At 44.0% G+C, this 15,676-nt stretch overlaps 2 protein-coding genes across 2 annotated transcripts; one reads left to right on the top strand and one right to left on the bottom strand.

Moving 5' to 3' along the window:
* Positions 1-247: 247 nt before the first annotated feature.
* On the top strand, positions 248-758 carry LOC146989193 (GTPase IMAP family member 7-like). The gene is made up of 3 exons (XM_085775346.1): positions 248-289; positions 341-466; positions 522-758. The coding sequence occupies exons 1-3, from the start codon at positions 248-250 to the stop codon at positions 756-758; spliced, it is 405 nt and encodes a 134-aa protein (XP_085631472.1).
* Positions 759-2,926: 2,168 nt separating this feature from the next.
* LOC146989192 (GTPase IMAP family member 8-like) lies at positions 2,927-8,310 on the bottom strand. The gene is made up of 2 exons (XM_085775177.1): positions 7,715-8,310; positions 2,927-3,887 (listed from the first exon to the last, which is right to left on the bottom strand). The coding sequence occupies exons 1-2, from the start codon at positions 8,256-8,258 to the stop codon at positions 3,085-3,087; spliced, it is 1,347 nt and encodes a 448-aa protein (XP_085631303.1). The 5' UTR covers positions 8,259-8,310; the 3' UTR covers positions 2,927-3,084.
* Positions 8,311-15,676: the final 7,366 nt, after the last annotated feature.

Raw genomic sequence — 15,676 nt, 5'->3', positions numbered from 1 at the left:
ACTGTTTTTGAGGACAAGGATTTCTCTGTTATTTTGGGCAGGACTAAATAGGGAACCGAATGATGTAGTTTCACTTTACACAGACATTACCAGTTGAACAGTGTGAAAGTGTCAATGCTGTTGAATGGGAGGCACTTGGAGCAGGTACACAACTTTCTCTCACTGAGTTCACCTGTACACAGGTATCCTGCTTTTATACCTGAGCCTGGTTCAGAATCAGGTGTGAGAAACCTCCAAGTGCATCAACATGTCGGCCCCGGGGCCCCGCGCCATCCTGCTGGTCGTCAGGGTGGGGTGCTTTACAGCAGAAGACTGAAAAGCTGTTCAGAAGGTGGAGCAGGTGTTTGGGAAAGACGTCTGGAGATACACCATCGTCCTCTTCACTCATGGAGACGAAGTCCAGGGAGACTTTGATGAGATGCTGAAGAAGGAATCTGGAGCTGAGCTGAAGGAGATCCTGAAGAAGGTCGACAACAGGTATCCACCTCTTCAACAACCACAAAGCCAATGACCGAAAGCAGGTCCTGGATGTGCTCAAGAAGGTGGAGAAGATGATAGATGCCAACAAAGGAAAGTTTTACTCCAACCCCACCTACTTGGAGGTGGTGGAGATGCTGAACCAGAGGGAGGAGAAGCTCAGAAAGTTCTACCAGAAGAAACTGGACGAGGAGGTGAAAGCGGTGGAGTCAGAGTACCAGGCTGCGTTCCAAAAACAGGTTGAGTTTCCCTCGCTCACTTGCCCTCAACCCTTGCTATGACGTCACACGGAGGCCACTTGGAGAGCGGAGGGAAAGTGGGCGGGGGAGGAGTAGAAGAGGTAAACGGAACGCACCTGCCCTCGTTCACTAACAGCTGGGACAATCACTAGTTGGCCACATGTCTTAGGTGTAGCGCTGTACTGGGGGGGGGGGATTGGCCGGTTTACGGTGAAAATTCAATAGGCTACTCTATACAGTAATATCAATATATACTACTCTTTCTCTCTGTCTGTCACTGATGATGAGCTCTGCTTCATCAGACCAACCCTGATTAAAATGCCTTATTAAACTACACATCAACTCAGGCACAGCAACTATGTGAATATGAAACGTCAGATTAAGGCTCTTTAGACACGTTTTTTTTTGTGACAAATAAGTTTGCCTATTATATATCTCTACTAGCCTACCACTTGTAAATTGTTTGTTCTGACATGTCACTGCTAAACTAGTTTATTGAATTGAATATTTACTGACCCCTTTCATTTATTTTCTTCTTTGGTGGTAAACACACAACTGGTGCTTGAGGTTCATTATCGCCACCGCATGGATGTATTTTTCGTGCACCACTGCAATGCATTGTGGGTGATATACAGCTCTGGAGTGACCATCAATGTTGACTTGATCACTCAAGGGTCGATCTCACCAAGTTCTCTTAAGCTGTTTAGAGAAATGGAACAGCCCTTATGATGGCGGAGGGCCCGGGCGGGGATTGAACCCACACCTCCCGGGTAAGAGTCACGTGCGCTTGCCAGTCACCCAAAGGGACATCCCCTTGGCCAAGTAGCCAGGGCACATGATCAATTGGAGGCATAGTGACAGGAACCTCAACTGTCACATCTCTCCCCCTCTTTTCACAAGCACGTCCTCGTGCTTCCGCACAGGCTGCCACACATTAGGAATCCATGGACCCACCCCTAGTGCTACATGGATCCTGCCAACAACGCCAGAATGTGGCAAGGTGAAGAGGGCCCGGGCGGGGATTGAACCCACACCTCCCGGGTAAGAGTCACGTGCGCTTGCCAGTCACCCAAAGGGACATCCCCTTGGCCAAGTAGCCAGGGCACATGATCAATTGGAGGCATAGTGACAGGAACCTCAACTGTCACACATACAAATAACCAAATCCAGTTGCTTTTGATTTAAATTTCCATTTCCGTCATAGTTATGTCAAGGAAATTTTAAATCGAAAGCAACTGGACTTGGTTATTTGTATAACCAAGTACAGTTGCTTGGATTTAAATTTCCTTGACATAACTATGACCTGGAAAAATGAGAATATTCACAGGCTTACTGACATCATGTATCATATCTTTATCTCCTGTAGCATGAGCACTTCAAACTGATCCAGCTGTAAATATAGAGGCACCAGGCTTCATTGTTTGCAGGAAATGTCCTGATGTTATGGAGTGTTGTTTGCGCAGGTGTTATTACAGCAACAGGTCAGCAGGTGTCAGTAAACCCACTCAGCTTGTCTTTCCTGATGCTGGCTTGGAGCCATGAATTTCACAGATCAGGAACCAAACTTACTTACTACAGTACATGAACTCACTGCCATTGCTTATACAGTATAATGAAGCAATGGCTAATGGGGATCCTAATAAACAGTAAATTACATTGTCACAACCTTCTTTAAATAAGGCAAGGCAAAATTGGAGAAACCTCAGGGTGAGCAACAGAGGAGGGATCCCTCACCCAGGACGGGCAGACGTGCAATAGATGTTGTTACATGTACAGGTTATAGGCTAGTTCATGACACAGAATGTGGGAAACATGGCAATGTTAACAAGAGTTGATGAACAGGAACAGGAACAGTTCTGTAATATTATTTGTTTATTGTGTAAAGAGATTTTACAAAAAAACCCAACTTTTCCAAAGCACAACAAAATAAACTTCATTTAACATGAAACCTTTTGATAAATGAGTCATTCAAGTAAATCAGGTGCAGTGTGTCCAGAGTGTAACAGATAAGATCAAGGTTATACACAGTCGTCATGATAACTTTGCAACGTTAATATGTGTAGTGGCCTTTCTGTCCTCCAAACATACAGCCATAAAGAAAGTCACTACTACGGTAGCTTATACACAATGTTGACGCGTGCATATGCTCGCACAGCATGTTACGGTAAAAGAAACGTGTGCTTCATCAGCCACACTTTGTGGCTTGTTCACCCTTATCAAATAATCCTTCGTGACCTGGAGTGCCTTGCGTCACTTCCTTTTCCCCAGGAAGTGACCAAACATAAACCACCAAAATAAAACACAAACTAAACATCAAATTAAAGGGCAAAATGGCTCTTATGGTATGATTTCTAATTAATATTAAATATCATAGGACACATGCCTTCTGTTTGACCACCTGAGCTACAGCCATCACTGTGACTCCCAGCGCAACTCCTGCTACAACTCCTTTGAGACAAACAGCACACAGTTTCCATGGACACCAGCAGTTTTCTTCTGCCTTTCTCTGAAGACGTCCTCCTGTCTCTTCCTTCATGGTTCTTTCAGCTTCTTGCAACCTTTCATTGGTGTAGTAGCTTCGTCCATTTCTCTGAACCATTGCATTGATCTTCTCCAGCAGCTCACGGACCTGAGACAGACCATCATCTCTGTTGTTGAAGACGTGGTGTCCTCCATGGCACTGCCTGAGGAAGTCCCTGAGGGTCTCGTTTTGACCAATGAACTCTTCTATGGAGACCCCATCCGCCTGTAGATCATCTCCATGGGTGAACAGGACCATAGTGAAACCTTCTGCTGCTTTTCCAAACACATTCTGGATGATTTTCACTGCCTGTCGTTCGTCTTCTGTGAATCTGTTCGGCTGGATCACGACCAGGAACACATGAGGACCTGGAGCAGCCAATGAGATGGATGTCACAAAGTCTTTCTTCAGCTCCTCTTGAGGTCTACCAGTGTCACACAGACCTGGAGTATCAACAACCGTCAGTGTCTGACCATCAAACTTAGACGTTTCCTTCTGACACTGTGATGTCAGTAAGGAAGACAATGTTTTAAACTGAAAAACTTTCTTCCTTAAGATGGTGTTTCCTGACAAACTTTTTCCAGCTCCAGTTTTCCCAACAAGCACGATCCTGAGCTCTGGTTCCTCCGGTTCCTCGAGTTCCTCTGGTTCTGTTGGTCAATTCCACAAACGCTTTATAGATTAACATACTATAAAGAAAAAACACACAAAAATCAGATTTAACACTCTCTACTAGGGGTGTAACGGTATGTATTCGTCCCGTGCCGTCACAGGACGGGGGTCACGTTTCGGTGCACACAGTCACACGATTAATACGTCTGAATGAATATTAAAAAAAAAAAAAAAAAAAAAAAGTTGAGTCCTCACTCCAATCTAGGTGGCGGTAATGAGCCTTGAAGCTGCAACTGACTGTCATAACAGACGAATAAGAGAAGTGATGCGAGTGAAGTTAGAGGAGCTGCTGCTTCATTTATGTCCCCGTGTGGCTTCTCAATGAAACACAACCGTGACGGCGGTGGCGAAAGCTCGCGACCATAGAAAGCAGCTCGCGACTTGTCCGCCGGACAAAGTCCGTCGGCGATGTTTCACGGATGTGCGCTGCGTCGCTAGAAACGCATCAAACACGTAGCACATGTTCACCCGCCTCCCCTCTCTCCCTCCCTCCCACATGTCAATCACTGGTGCAAGGAAAAAGACAACTTGTGTGCAACAACTTATCCAGCTGCTTCTAAGCCTCCTGACATGAACACAGACAGGACCAGAAACATCACCAAAGCAACTGGCATCTAGTCTAAATTAACTGTGTAAACCAACATTGATGTTAGTTTCTTGTTTTGTTTTGTTTGTAATAGTTGTCAGTTGTCAAGTGCAAGTTTCTTTCCCTCTGGAATTAATGAATGGCATGATAACACTCCTAATGCACTTGTTTACTTTTATATTCTTTTTTTTTTTTACTTTTATAACACAAGACAGATTTTAGTTATACATTCAATAGTGTCTGTTGTACCGAAACGGTACCGAACCGTGACCCCTAAAACGAGGTATGTACCGAACCATGACTTTTGTGTACCGTTACACCCCTACTCTCTACACACTCTAACTCTAAATTCAGTTCTGTTACACCTGTGGCCTCTGGTTGACTTTAAACCTCCTGCTGAGGAAGCTCAACTTTGACTGAACTTGAGTTCCTGAGAGAAACTGACGCTGTGTCTCAGCAATTTGAATACTTCCATACTTACACTAACTACTCGTTCGTCGTTCACACTGACAAGTATGTCAAAATGCAGAGTACTGTAAATACCTCGATCAGTGTTTCCCCCAGAAAAATTGTTAGTTAAGGTGGTGTCTGGGGGGGGGGGGGGTGCGTGCGGATCTGTCGAGGGGGGGGGGGGCGGGTGGGTGGCGGAGCGGATCGATCGACGGGGGTGGGGGGGACGCGCCGTGCCGTGCCGTAGGCTATTAAGTTTCGCTTCCAACACGCGCTGCTGTTATGCATGCGCGCTTCTCTGTGGTGTGTGTGTGAGAGGATGCGGCCATCGTCCGACGGGGGGGGGGGGGGTAGGGGCGAATATCGCTTTTGAAACGTTAGTTTAGCCGGCAGCTCTTTGTTGTTAAGGCGGCCGCCTTAACAGGAAAGCGCTGCGGGAAACCCTGCTCGATGGTGCACTCATAACAGTCAAAAAGTTGCATGTTGACCGATGGACATTTCCCTCCGTCAGTCATCACCGTCTTGGCTACATAGAAGAATATAATATGTAAAATCAAATACTGGTAGGCCGATGTTTTCTGGCAGTAAGATACGTCGACGCAATGGCCACCTATTATTGTTGTTTATTAGATGGATCCCCATTAGCTGCCGCCTTGGCGACCACTAATCTTCCTGGGGTCCATAGGGTACATAAACACAAAGTACAAGTAAGGGTGTTCATTATTGCTAATTGAGATTACAAACAAAACAAGCCGGTAGATGTGTTGATGGGCGACACTAGCGCCCAAAAAAGAAGACGTTGGCAACCGTTGTGACTGATGTTGGCAACCGTTGTGACTGATGTTGGCAACCGTTGTGACTGTTGAAATTCATTCACTACAGAAGTAAGTAGTATAGGTGACATTGTACTCATGGAAGTATTCGAATTGAGACACAGCTTGAGAATCAAACACTGAGTATTAGTCCAGATCCTGGTTAACACAGGAAATTGGACAGAGACAGAAACACAAATAAGAAGACTGCAATGTTTCAGCTAGTTTGAAACAACTTAAATAAATATCAATTGATCTAACTTTCCTTTTGATAGTGACACTTGTCCCTATTGATTAAACTCAGTCTGATTAGATCTGATTCAAGATCAAATTGACCCTTGTTGGTTCAGTTCGGCCTCAGAACCAGAGGTTTGGTCCAGTGGTGAATAGACATGAATAAACCTCTGTAACGACTCAGGGCCCTAGTTTCGTCGACCAGGTGAAGTCTATCATCAGCGCAGCTTCGCCACGCCAACGGGGTGGGGCCCAGGTCCATTTCGCAAGTTTGCTGGACAGTGCAGTCAGACTTAGACCAGCGCAATCCCTCCCCTCGTCCCTCCCACCGGCGCAAACGGCAAAGAGGGAGGAGAGAGGGCGGGAGGGAGACAGGAGGAGGAGAGAAAGGCGTGGAGTGGGTTTGACACAGCCGAGTCAGATCTTCACCAATCAAAGGAGCTCCTCTCCTCACCTTTAACTGCGCGGCGGGTGATGCGCGCTGCAAGTTTGTCATTTTATACTTGGACATGGACGGAGGAAACAGCGACGCCAGAGGCCGAACCTCTCCCAGGAGGAAACAGCTGTTTTGGTCCGGAGGTCCGAGCTCAGAGTGACCAATAATGAGTTTACAAATACACTTAACCAGGATTGATCTGATACACTGAGAACCCCTGCCCAATCTAAGAAACAACAACTAATAAACTAATAAAGAAACTCACATTTATTCAAACTCTGTGTATAAGATGAGAGGTGTAGGCTACACTAATCACAACATAAACAAACACCATGTGGATGAGATTAAATCAGCGTAAAGGACTAGCGCTCTCTCTCTCCCTCTCTCTCTCTCTCTCTCTCTGTCCGTCTCTTTTTTTCTCTTTTTTTTTCTGTGATAGAGATGCTGAGTATACTGTAGGCTTTATACTGACTATCTGACACCGTGGCTGTTGTGGTGGACTAAGAGAGATGAAGATTTGTGTTTTGTTTTTCATTACGGCTGCCTGATGCGGTCGCTCGCGCTCTAATGAATTAATAAGTAAATAAATAAATAAATAAAGCGATCATCACAACGGCAGTGCGTAGTCTCAACACGGCAGCGACATGCAGTCATCCACCCTCAGTCCTGCTTTTGGGACATCCACAGCTCCTTTTCAGTGCCAGTTCGTCCCTGCTGTGTTAATTCAGGTGGAGTTTCCTTTACGCGCCGACAGCCTTTGATCTCTGCTTTGATCTGACGTCAGATGTGACGGGACAATCTATATAGATATAAATTCACGTGTTGATTCCATTAGTTGCATTAAATAGTGGTTATTGTGGATATTTATTGCATTGAAATGTGTCTGGAACTGTGGAGATCTGCCTGTGAGGTCTTGGTGACGTGTGTGCACTGCAGGTCAGTCAGCCAAACTTCCACTGCACCTGCTGCGCTTCGCCCTGCGCTGAGAATAGACCTGGTTGGAGGTGGCGAGCTTTCAGCGCAACCTCGGCGGGACATTTTCCCAGGAAACTTCCACTGCACCAAGCTGAATCTGTGACGCCTCCCCCTGCTGCGCGGCCACGCCTATCTCAGCGCAGCGCGATCTACGAATCTTCCAATCTGACTTTGCGCTAGGCTGCGCTGGTCGAAACTTGCATTAGACCGGCTGCGCTACCTTGCGCCACCTGCGCTGCGCCACCAAACTAGGGCCCTCAGTCTTCATTTAAACAACATTCTTAGGGGAGCTGAACACAACGCCTGACTCACCTGCTCTGAGGAGTCCCGACTTCAGCAGCAGCTTTCTGACCTGTTGCTGGTCTTTGTGTTCATTGTTGAAGAGGTGATACGGCTTCTTAAACTTCAAAACAACGCCTGGGAGTGGACTACGTTCCTGTCCAAAGATGAACTCCTTCAGTGTCATGTCCTTCAAGGCGTCTCCACCGGTGAACAGCAGGTAGCTCTTCTCGATCCCCTGATGACCGAGGATGTTGATCGCTGCCTCCACGGCGTCCTGCTCCTCGGTGGTGAAGCGTCCGATCCTGATGACCACCAGGAACAGAACGGGTCTGCAGGACTTGAGGAGGTTCTGACAGAGGGTTCTGATCTGCTGCTCCGAGGCTAATATTCCTGGAGTGTCCGTCACGCTGATCTGTCTCTCGAACACTCGTCCTGTCGCCTCGCAGATCTCTGTGGTGACGGGTCTGAAGGACACTTTGGACACAAACGCTGCTCGTCCTAATATGGTGTTTCCTGAGGAACTTTTACCAGCTCCTGAGTTACCAAGGAGGACGATGCTGAGATCTGGATCCATGTTTTTGGGTCCATGCAAAAGTCAAACGGTCTTTTCAACCAGGTCAGAGTATAAATTCTCTCTTCATGGACGATGCTCCAAAACCAGGGTTGCATAAATCAAGGGAGAAATGGAAGTCCAACTTGGAAGTCCAATGGGTACCAAGCTCCGGTCTGAACTGTGTAAAAAAATGTCTAACTGCCACTATAACGGGGACGTATTATGGAAATATCACTTTTTGAAGGCTCTTTAACATATGTTTGGGTGTTTGTCTTGCCTTCTGGCCCCCAAAATGTGAGAATTGACACAAAAAAAGGAAATTTGCAGGCTTCCTAAGTTGAAATCCATGTGGTTTTACAAGCTGTTCCCTTGGTTGACATGTCTTTAAGACACCTGGGAACAATATTAATTTGTGGAAAAGGGGTATAATAAGTCTCCTTTAACTCCACATAAGGGCTGACCTATTATAACTTTCCTCACCAAACCTAAATTACAATAAACTAAACTAAAACTAAACTAAACTAAACTAAACTAAACTCAATACCTTCTGGATTTTCTGACATCATGACAAAACGTTTAGGACTGCATCTCCCACTAGATCCTCAAATCTGTTTGTCAGAATACACTACAAATATTGATACACAATTACGTCTTGATCTCAGTGGATCTTTTATCTGGTTAAATAAAGGTTAATTAAAAATAAAATTACAAAGTGCATAGCCATCACGTGGAAGTCTGACTCCCAACTCCCTATAGGACGATGGGTTTAGGAAATGAAAAGCTGTGTTCCACTTGAAAAAATTACATTAACTTACACTCAGAAATGAGTGACTATAACACTTTTACCGAGATGTGACAGCCTTATTTGGCACCTTACAAACTTCTATAGTGGACAGGTTATAGAAAAGTTATTGAATTTACAACCCATTTGTCATCAGTACTAAGAACTGTCTGTCTCACCTTTTTTTTCTGTCTTTTCCTCGCTCTCTGTTTGTTGTCGGGTGGATTAGGGAAGGGGTTTGCAGCTTTGTCTCTGTATATAGCGTGTTCAATTGAAAACTGAAAGTAAAATGTTCTAAAAGAAAAAAGAACAGGCCAGAGTCCAAATCAGCCACGGACTGAACTGGGGACAGAAGACCACCTCAACATCAGCAGCACTTTGTCTTCATGACGTCTTGTTTCTGGGTGGACCCTCCAACACTAGGAACCAGCGGCAGAACAACGTCCTCCTGATGATCTGATAATCCTGGTATCGATCACTCTTTTCACTTTTATTGACTCCCTTGTTTGGACCTCAAAACCCTGCTGGACATGAGAGACAAGAGGAGACACATTAGTTTCTCCACAGATGTGTAGGTGCGGAGGAGCTGTTTTCCAGCTGTTTTCTGTCAGAAGGACAAGGAGACATTTGGCTGAGACAGACGTTCCAGATGTTACTGTACATCACAGCTAACATAATATACATTTTTATCAGTATGTGTAACCCTCTTGTTCGGTACGGGTCCACAGAGTAGACAGCACACAGATACAGTCAGGTTCACGGTGTTTATTTCTGACAAACAGATTTTAAAAAGTTGATGGTCACTTGATGGAGACGCAAAGCACAGCTCTTGCCCCTATACACACTGCAAAAAATCAAAATATTACCAAGAATATTTGCCTTATTTCTAGTCAAAATGTCATTTCTAGTCAAAACAAATCTAATTCTACTTAAGATAAGACTCATCACATAAAAAGTAGCTTGTTTTTAGACACTTTTTACTTTAGATTTTGAGTTTTTGCAGTGCATGACATAAAACATTTTTTCTTCTTCTTTCTTTCTTTACACGCCGGAAGTCCAATAGGGATCAAAGGTGGACATCTTTTGCTTCCACTGACATTGTAAACACAAACAGGAACCTGTGCAGGTACAAATGTGGATGAGTTTGGTATTGTTGAGTCTGTATTGTTGTATTGTTGTGGATGAGTTTTTTATTGTTCTTGGTGGACTGCCGAACAGAATTGCCCTCCGGGATTAATAAAGTTGATCAAATAAAATAAAATACAATAAATAAACCTAATAAGACTATATAGGACAGTAACGGCTAAAATGATAAACACAGCTTAAACACACGAAATTAAAGATGACAACATTACAAAACATGACAAAATCACACACGAAACGCTATATATTTAAGTCCTTTCTAAAATTTAGGTTAAAAAATGATCATTCATGAAAAACACACGGAGCTGTTTACAGCACACACACTGCTATGCGAACAAGCACAGAAATCTATGGAAGGGGACGAGCTGAGGCTTTACCGTTGCTAAGTAACCACCAGCGGTCAAAAATAAACAACATAAAAACAAAAAGCCTCGCATGGAAATAAAATAAAAGCCAGCAGCACAATAACTTGCTGAATTAATTAATTTTGACGAACTTCATATTCTATTTACAACCCTGTTAGCCTATATCCTACACACAACCACCCACACACCTGTCTGTCTGTCTGTCTGTCTGTCTGTCTGTCTGTCTGTCTCTCTGATTATTCCATACAGTCTATGGATTATTCATGTGCCCATTGACAGGAAAGTTGTGCGATGAACAAAATGTCTTGTCACACACACACATAGCTACACACAGTCTTGGAGGTAAACTCGTAACGTGGTAAAGTTCACCGAGCAGAGACTCACCTGTCCAGGTGAAGCGTTCAGGACAACACGGAGACGTCGACGCCAGAAAACGGCGCAAGTTTCTCCGTCTTTTCTCTCGACTCGGACTTTGTGGAGCTCTGTTTACTTTCGGTTTGAAGCATGGATGTGTTGTGGTTTGAAGGCGCTTCTTCTTCCTTGTCTCCTCCTTCTCCTTCCTCCAGAGGACATAGGCCGAATGGAGACGCCGCCCCCTGCTGGACGTGTGAAGAGTCGCCGTGTGCTGGTCCTGTCAGTTCGGTTTCATCTGTTCCTGCTTCTCTCCATCAAAGATATTCATTATAAACCGTCTTTGTCTCCATCACAGCTCTCTGAACTTTCTGATGTGACAGCTCGGGTAAATAAATTACAACAGAAGCAAACTCAACTGATTTTTTTGTATCATCAACATGTCCTGAGTGATTGAAAAAAAAAGCCCTGAAGAAAGTTTAGAAAAAGACCCAAATATATCCCATTTATACGGCTATTAGCCTAATTATTTTTCTCATGTGAAAAGGGGGGATTTTTTTTTACCTTTAGATATCTCCATGAAAATTACTGAGTTGATTACATTAAGACAAACAAAAAATGTATTACAAATTTTTTGAATTTTTTTGTTGTGCTGTGGTGGTACCAGCATGAAAACTGGAATGAGTTGACTCCATCGGTCAACCGACAAGAAATCACTTTAAATTTCAAGACGACTGCATTTTTTTCAAGATAGCCACATCCTTAGTAGAGCAGGTATGACATGAGCAAACAGTGCACAATCCAAGTATGTATGGCTAATTTGCATACATACCAACACCTGATCTAAACATTGGGTATAGCAGGTGAAAATGTCTTGTTCAGTCTTGTTAACATATTACAGTTAAAAACTTAATATTTGTTAAGGTCTGAATGGAACCCATTTAGGCTATCAGGTGTTCACAAACTGATAACTATGGCTGTTCATTGAACCTTACACTTTACCCTAATGGGATTCTTTGGGGCTTTTTTTCCCTCACTCGGGACATGTTGAGGATACAAAATCTGTTTGCTTCTGTTGCAATTTGTTCAACGTTGACCCCTTTATTGGCCTAAAATTACTGGACTAACATGGTTTGTGTTGAAGAAGAGGAGAACAGAATGTGCTGGGTTCACAATCCAGAAGACATAGAACAGAAATCAAAGTCCAGGCACCCAGGTTGGTTTAGAAAAATTAAAAAGCCTTTATTTTAATGGGCAAGGAGATTCATTCCTCGTTGTGTTTGTCTTGTCCGTCTGTGTTGTTTCTTGTTCTTTTTCTGCTTTTACTTCATGCTGCTACAGACACAGACTAGTGTTGACACCTCAGATCAGTCGGTAGGGGGCAGCAGTGCTGTTTGTGGCATTTTGCCCCTAAAGACACTGCAAGTAAAAATGTAATTTACTTGCTAATGTGCAACCAGTACATTTGGAAGATAGATAGATAGATAGATAGATAGATAGATAGATAGATAGATAGATAGATAGATAGATAGATAGATAGATAGATAGATAGATAGATAGATAGATAGATAGATAGATAGATAGATAGATGGTGAAAACACTGGTGAAATGTGGATCTATTGTGTACAGTAGCCTATTTAAGCAATATATCACGACAGGCCGAACAACGCCCCTTAGCCGTGGTATAATGAGCATATACCACGGACTGGAGTGATATATTGCTTTTATAAAACGGTTACCAATAAAGGCAATATGAAAGAGGGATACGCAATCAATTTCATGTAGTTTTATTCAACCAGAAATACATATTATCCAATAAAATAGCCTCACTGTGAAAAAAATAGTCCCACCTCTCCAGACGTTAGCTCCTAGTTAGCTCTGCATCTCGTCTTTTCCTCCGCTTTTTTTCAGATGAAAGTCACTGCTCAATCCCCTCTACCATTGTTAACCCTCCCCGGAGGTGAAAGTTAACCTTAAACATGTGGATTCAACTACTTTTGTCCGTTTTTTAACATCGTAAAAACATCAGCTGTCTTGGGCTACGGACTGCAACAGTCCGTTGTCATGGATACATGACAACAACTTCCATTCATACCAGTCATACGTGCCTGACGCGGAGTGATAGCTTACGCTGTGATAAGGCTTTAGAATAGTAGCCGTGGTATATGCTCAATATACCACGGTTAACAGCCAATCAGATTGCGGGATTTCACCTTTCCGTTTTATAAACAGTAGTATACAGTATAGTATGAGAAAGGTTGAGTATGTTTCAATCACTACAAAGTTTCACTGTGAAGTATTTCATTGTTCAATCACAAGAACGAGTCTCTTCACTGTTTGTGTCTCAAACTTAGAGTATGTGTTCATGCTCACACTCTGGTTTCCAGCTCTCCCATTGGTTCCTACCTGTGTTGATGACCTCATGCGTCTCACCTGTTTCTCCGTCTCAGTTCTGTTCACTGACACGTTCAGTTTGACTCTGATGTTTTTACAGATTTTTCATTTGATTGAGATAAAAACTTTAAAGGGATAGTTCACCCAAAATTCAAATTTCACTCATTATCTACTCACCCTCATGTCGACTAAGGGCTGGGAGAAGTTTCAGAGTCCTCCGTGCCTTCTCTGTGTTACGGGGGGCTCCATGCAGCAGTATTTGTCCATAATGGAGCTCACTTTTCTTCGTCCAAAAAGACACACCAAAAAACATCCAAATACCTCCATAGTGCTCGTCTGTATGTCCCTCTTGTATTGAAGCCCCGACATGAGAAATTGTTCCGCCGGTTGGAAGAGCAGTGAACTGAAACACTGGGAGCTTCCGCTACAAACAAGCTTAAAATATAGACTTATTTAATTTTTTTCGGAACAATTTCTGATGTCGAGGCTTCAATACAAGAGGGACATTACAGAGAGTCGACATGAGGGTGAGTAGATAATGAGTGAAATTTGAATTTTGGGTGAACTATCCCTTTAAATCAGAGACATGATGAAGCTATAAGCTCCAGTCTCAGTCTCTGCATGGCCAGATGTGTGTGTGTCAGCTGGTCCAGATGTTTCAGGTGGATGGTAGACATCAGTGGAGACAGTGCTGCAGTCTGCCAGCAGGGGGCAGCTGCTCTCAGATCCAGATGTTGCTGCAGGATCTTCATTAAACAAACACACTGTTACAGACAGAGACGTTATTTAATTGTTGTTTATTGGTTGTTGTTTGTCACATGATGAACGTTCACTGACACTGCGTCACTGTTATTTATTTACTTTTTAAACATAATTTTTTGGGGCATTTTTGCCTTTAATTGACAGGAAAGTGGAGAGAGACTGGGGGGGAATGACACTCAGCACAGATTGTTGGTGCAGTCGGGAACCGATCCGGCGATCACTGCATCGGGCCCTGCCAACATGGGACGTGTTTTTTAAGACTTTATTAAAGAACTGTTTCTTATCAACAGATTTTATTATTAACGTTTCTGACCACATGTTGCTGTAGTCGTGGAAACCAAAGATCACTATAGCAACAACTTGAGGAGACGTCACTGCTGTAACAATAATAATAATAATAATAATAATATTAATAATAATATTAAACCAGTGTGACCTCAGAAGCTCCTCCTTCAACATTTCCAATGATTCAAAGTCATACGTAGTTCAACTGTCGGTGTTTGTCACGGTTGCTATAGGTAACGGTGGGGGCGGGAACAGCTGCAGACCTTCAGAGCGGAGCTTTGACCTTTGACCTGAGGACTCAACCTTTGACTTCAGAGACGATTATAGTTTGACGTCAGAGTTTTCAACAACTGTAACGTAAAGTACAATTATCCAACGACTCTTGAACGCATCATCGCGGCCTGTTGTTAAAGGTACATTGTGTAAGAATTACTCCCATCTAGTGGTGCGGTTGTAGATCGCAAGCAACTCAGTCGTATTTTTCATGCTGCATTCACGTGAAATCGGGCTTAAGGCAGACGGACGACAGCCGCTGCACGTAACGGCATAAACAAGCCTCTATGTAAACAAGTGGTCCGTCAGCACGAGGCAAAACAATACACGTGACGTGACAATACGTTGTCATGGCGATGTTGTATTGTTTACCTGACCCACGTTTTACCGGCTTTCTCTGGACTTCTGTGACTAAAATGACATCTGGTTTGTTACCGACGGCCGTCTGCCCGACTGCAGGTGAATGCAGCATCAGTGTAACGCTCCGTTCCTCCTCACTGCGTTACCACGGTGACTTTTCACAGACGCCACCTCGACCTGAGCCGACAGCTCCGGTGTCTCCGCTGAGTTTCCGTGGTTTCCTACCGTCACGCTGCCACTGAACGTAAAAACATGGCGACACCTCATGGCAGCCAGCACCGAGCTTACCCGCTCCATGGAGATATGAATGATATGAACGGATAATTCAGAGCTGAAAGGAACACTTCAGTTTGTTGATGGGGGGGATTACTGGTTAATGAAAAACATACTTTTGAACCAAATAATTGATTTTCGTGAATAGATAACAGAAGAAGTTACACAATGTCCCTTTAAAGACTTTGTTGGCAGGAAGTGTCGTCGTCACTGTCGCTGAAAGATCAGTCGCTGCTTCTGATTGGTCAGGATACAAGACATTAACAAACCAGAGCCACGTTCACCACAGTCAGTGTTGTTACAGGTGAGGGGGGCGGAGCCAGAGCGTCCGGGTGAGGCCCCGCCCCCCTCTGTGTAAATGTTTCTGTCATCAGTCACATGTCGTTTGTTCCTCAGGCTCCAGAACAAGAAGAACAAGAAGAACAACAAGAAAAGGCGGGGGGAGGAGGCGG

This window comes from Trachurus japonicus, chromosome 4, assembly GCF_045865225.1.
Source record: "Trachurus japonicus isolate A0001 chromosome 4, Traja_1.0".
Classification (NCBI taxonomy): Eukaryota; Metazoa; Chordata; class Actinopteri; order Carangiformes; family Carangidae; genus Trachurus; species Trachurus japonicus.
This window is presented reverse-complemented; position numbering and strand designations above follow the sequence as displayed.

Excerpts from the sequence above, each read along its gene's own strand:
- LOC146989193 (XM_085775346.1), top strand. The coding sequence starts at position 248 with ATGTCGGCCCCGGGGCCCCGCGCCATCCTGCTGGTCGTCAGG. Across the intron at positions 290-340 it reads CCATCCTGCTGGTCGTCAGG|GTGTTTGGGAAAGACGTCTG; the intron begins GTGGGGTGCTTT and ends AAGGTGGAGCAG. Across the intron at positions 467-521 it reads TGAAGGAGATCCTGAAGAAG|GTCCTGGATGTGCTCAAGAA; the intron begins GTCGACAACAGG and ends GACCGAAAGCAG.
- LOC146989192 (XM_085775177.1), bottom strand. The coding sequence starts at position 8,258 with ATGGATCCAGATCTCAGCATCGTCCTCCTTGGTAACTCAGGAGCTGGT. Across the intron at positions 3,888-7,714 it reads GTCGGGACTCCTCAGAGCAG|AACCAGAGGAACTCGAGGAA; the intron begins GTGAGTCAGGCG and ends ATTGACCAACAG.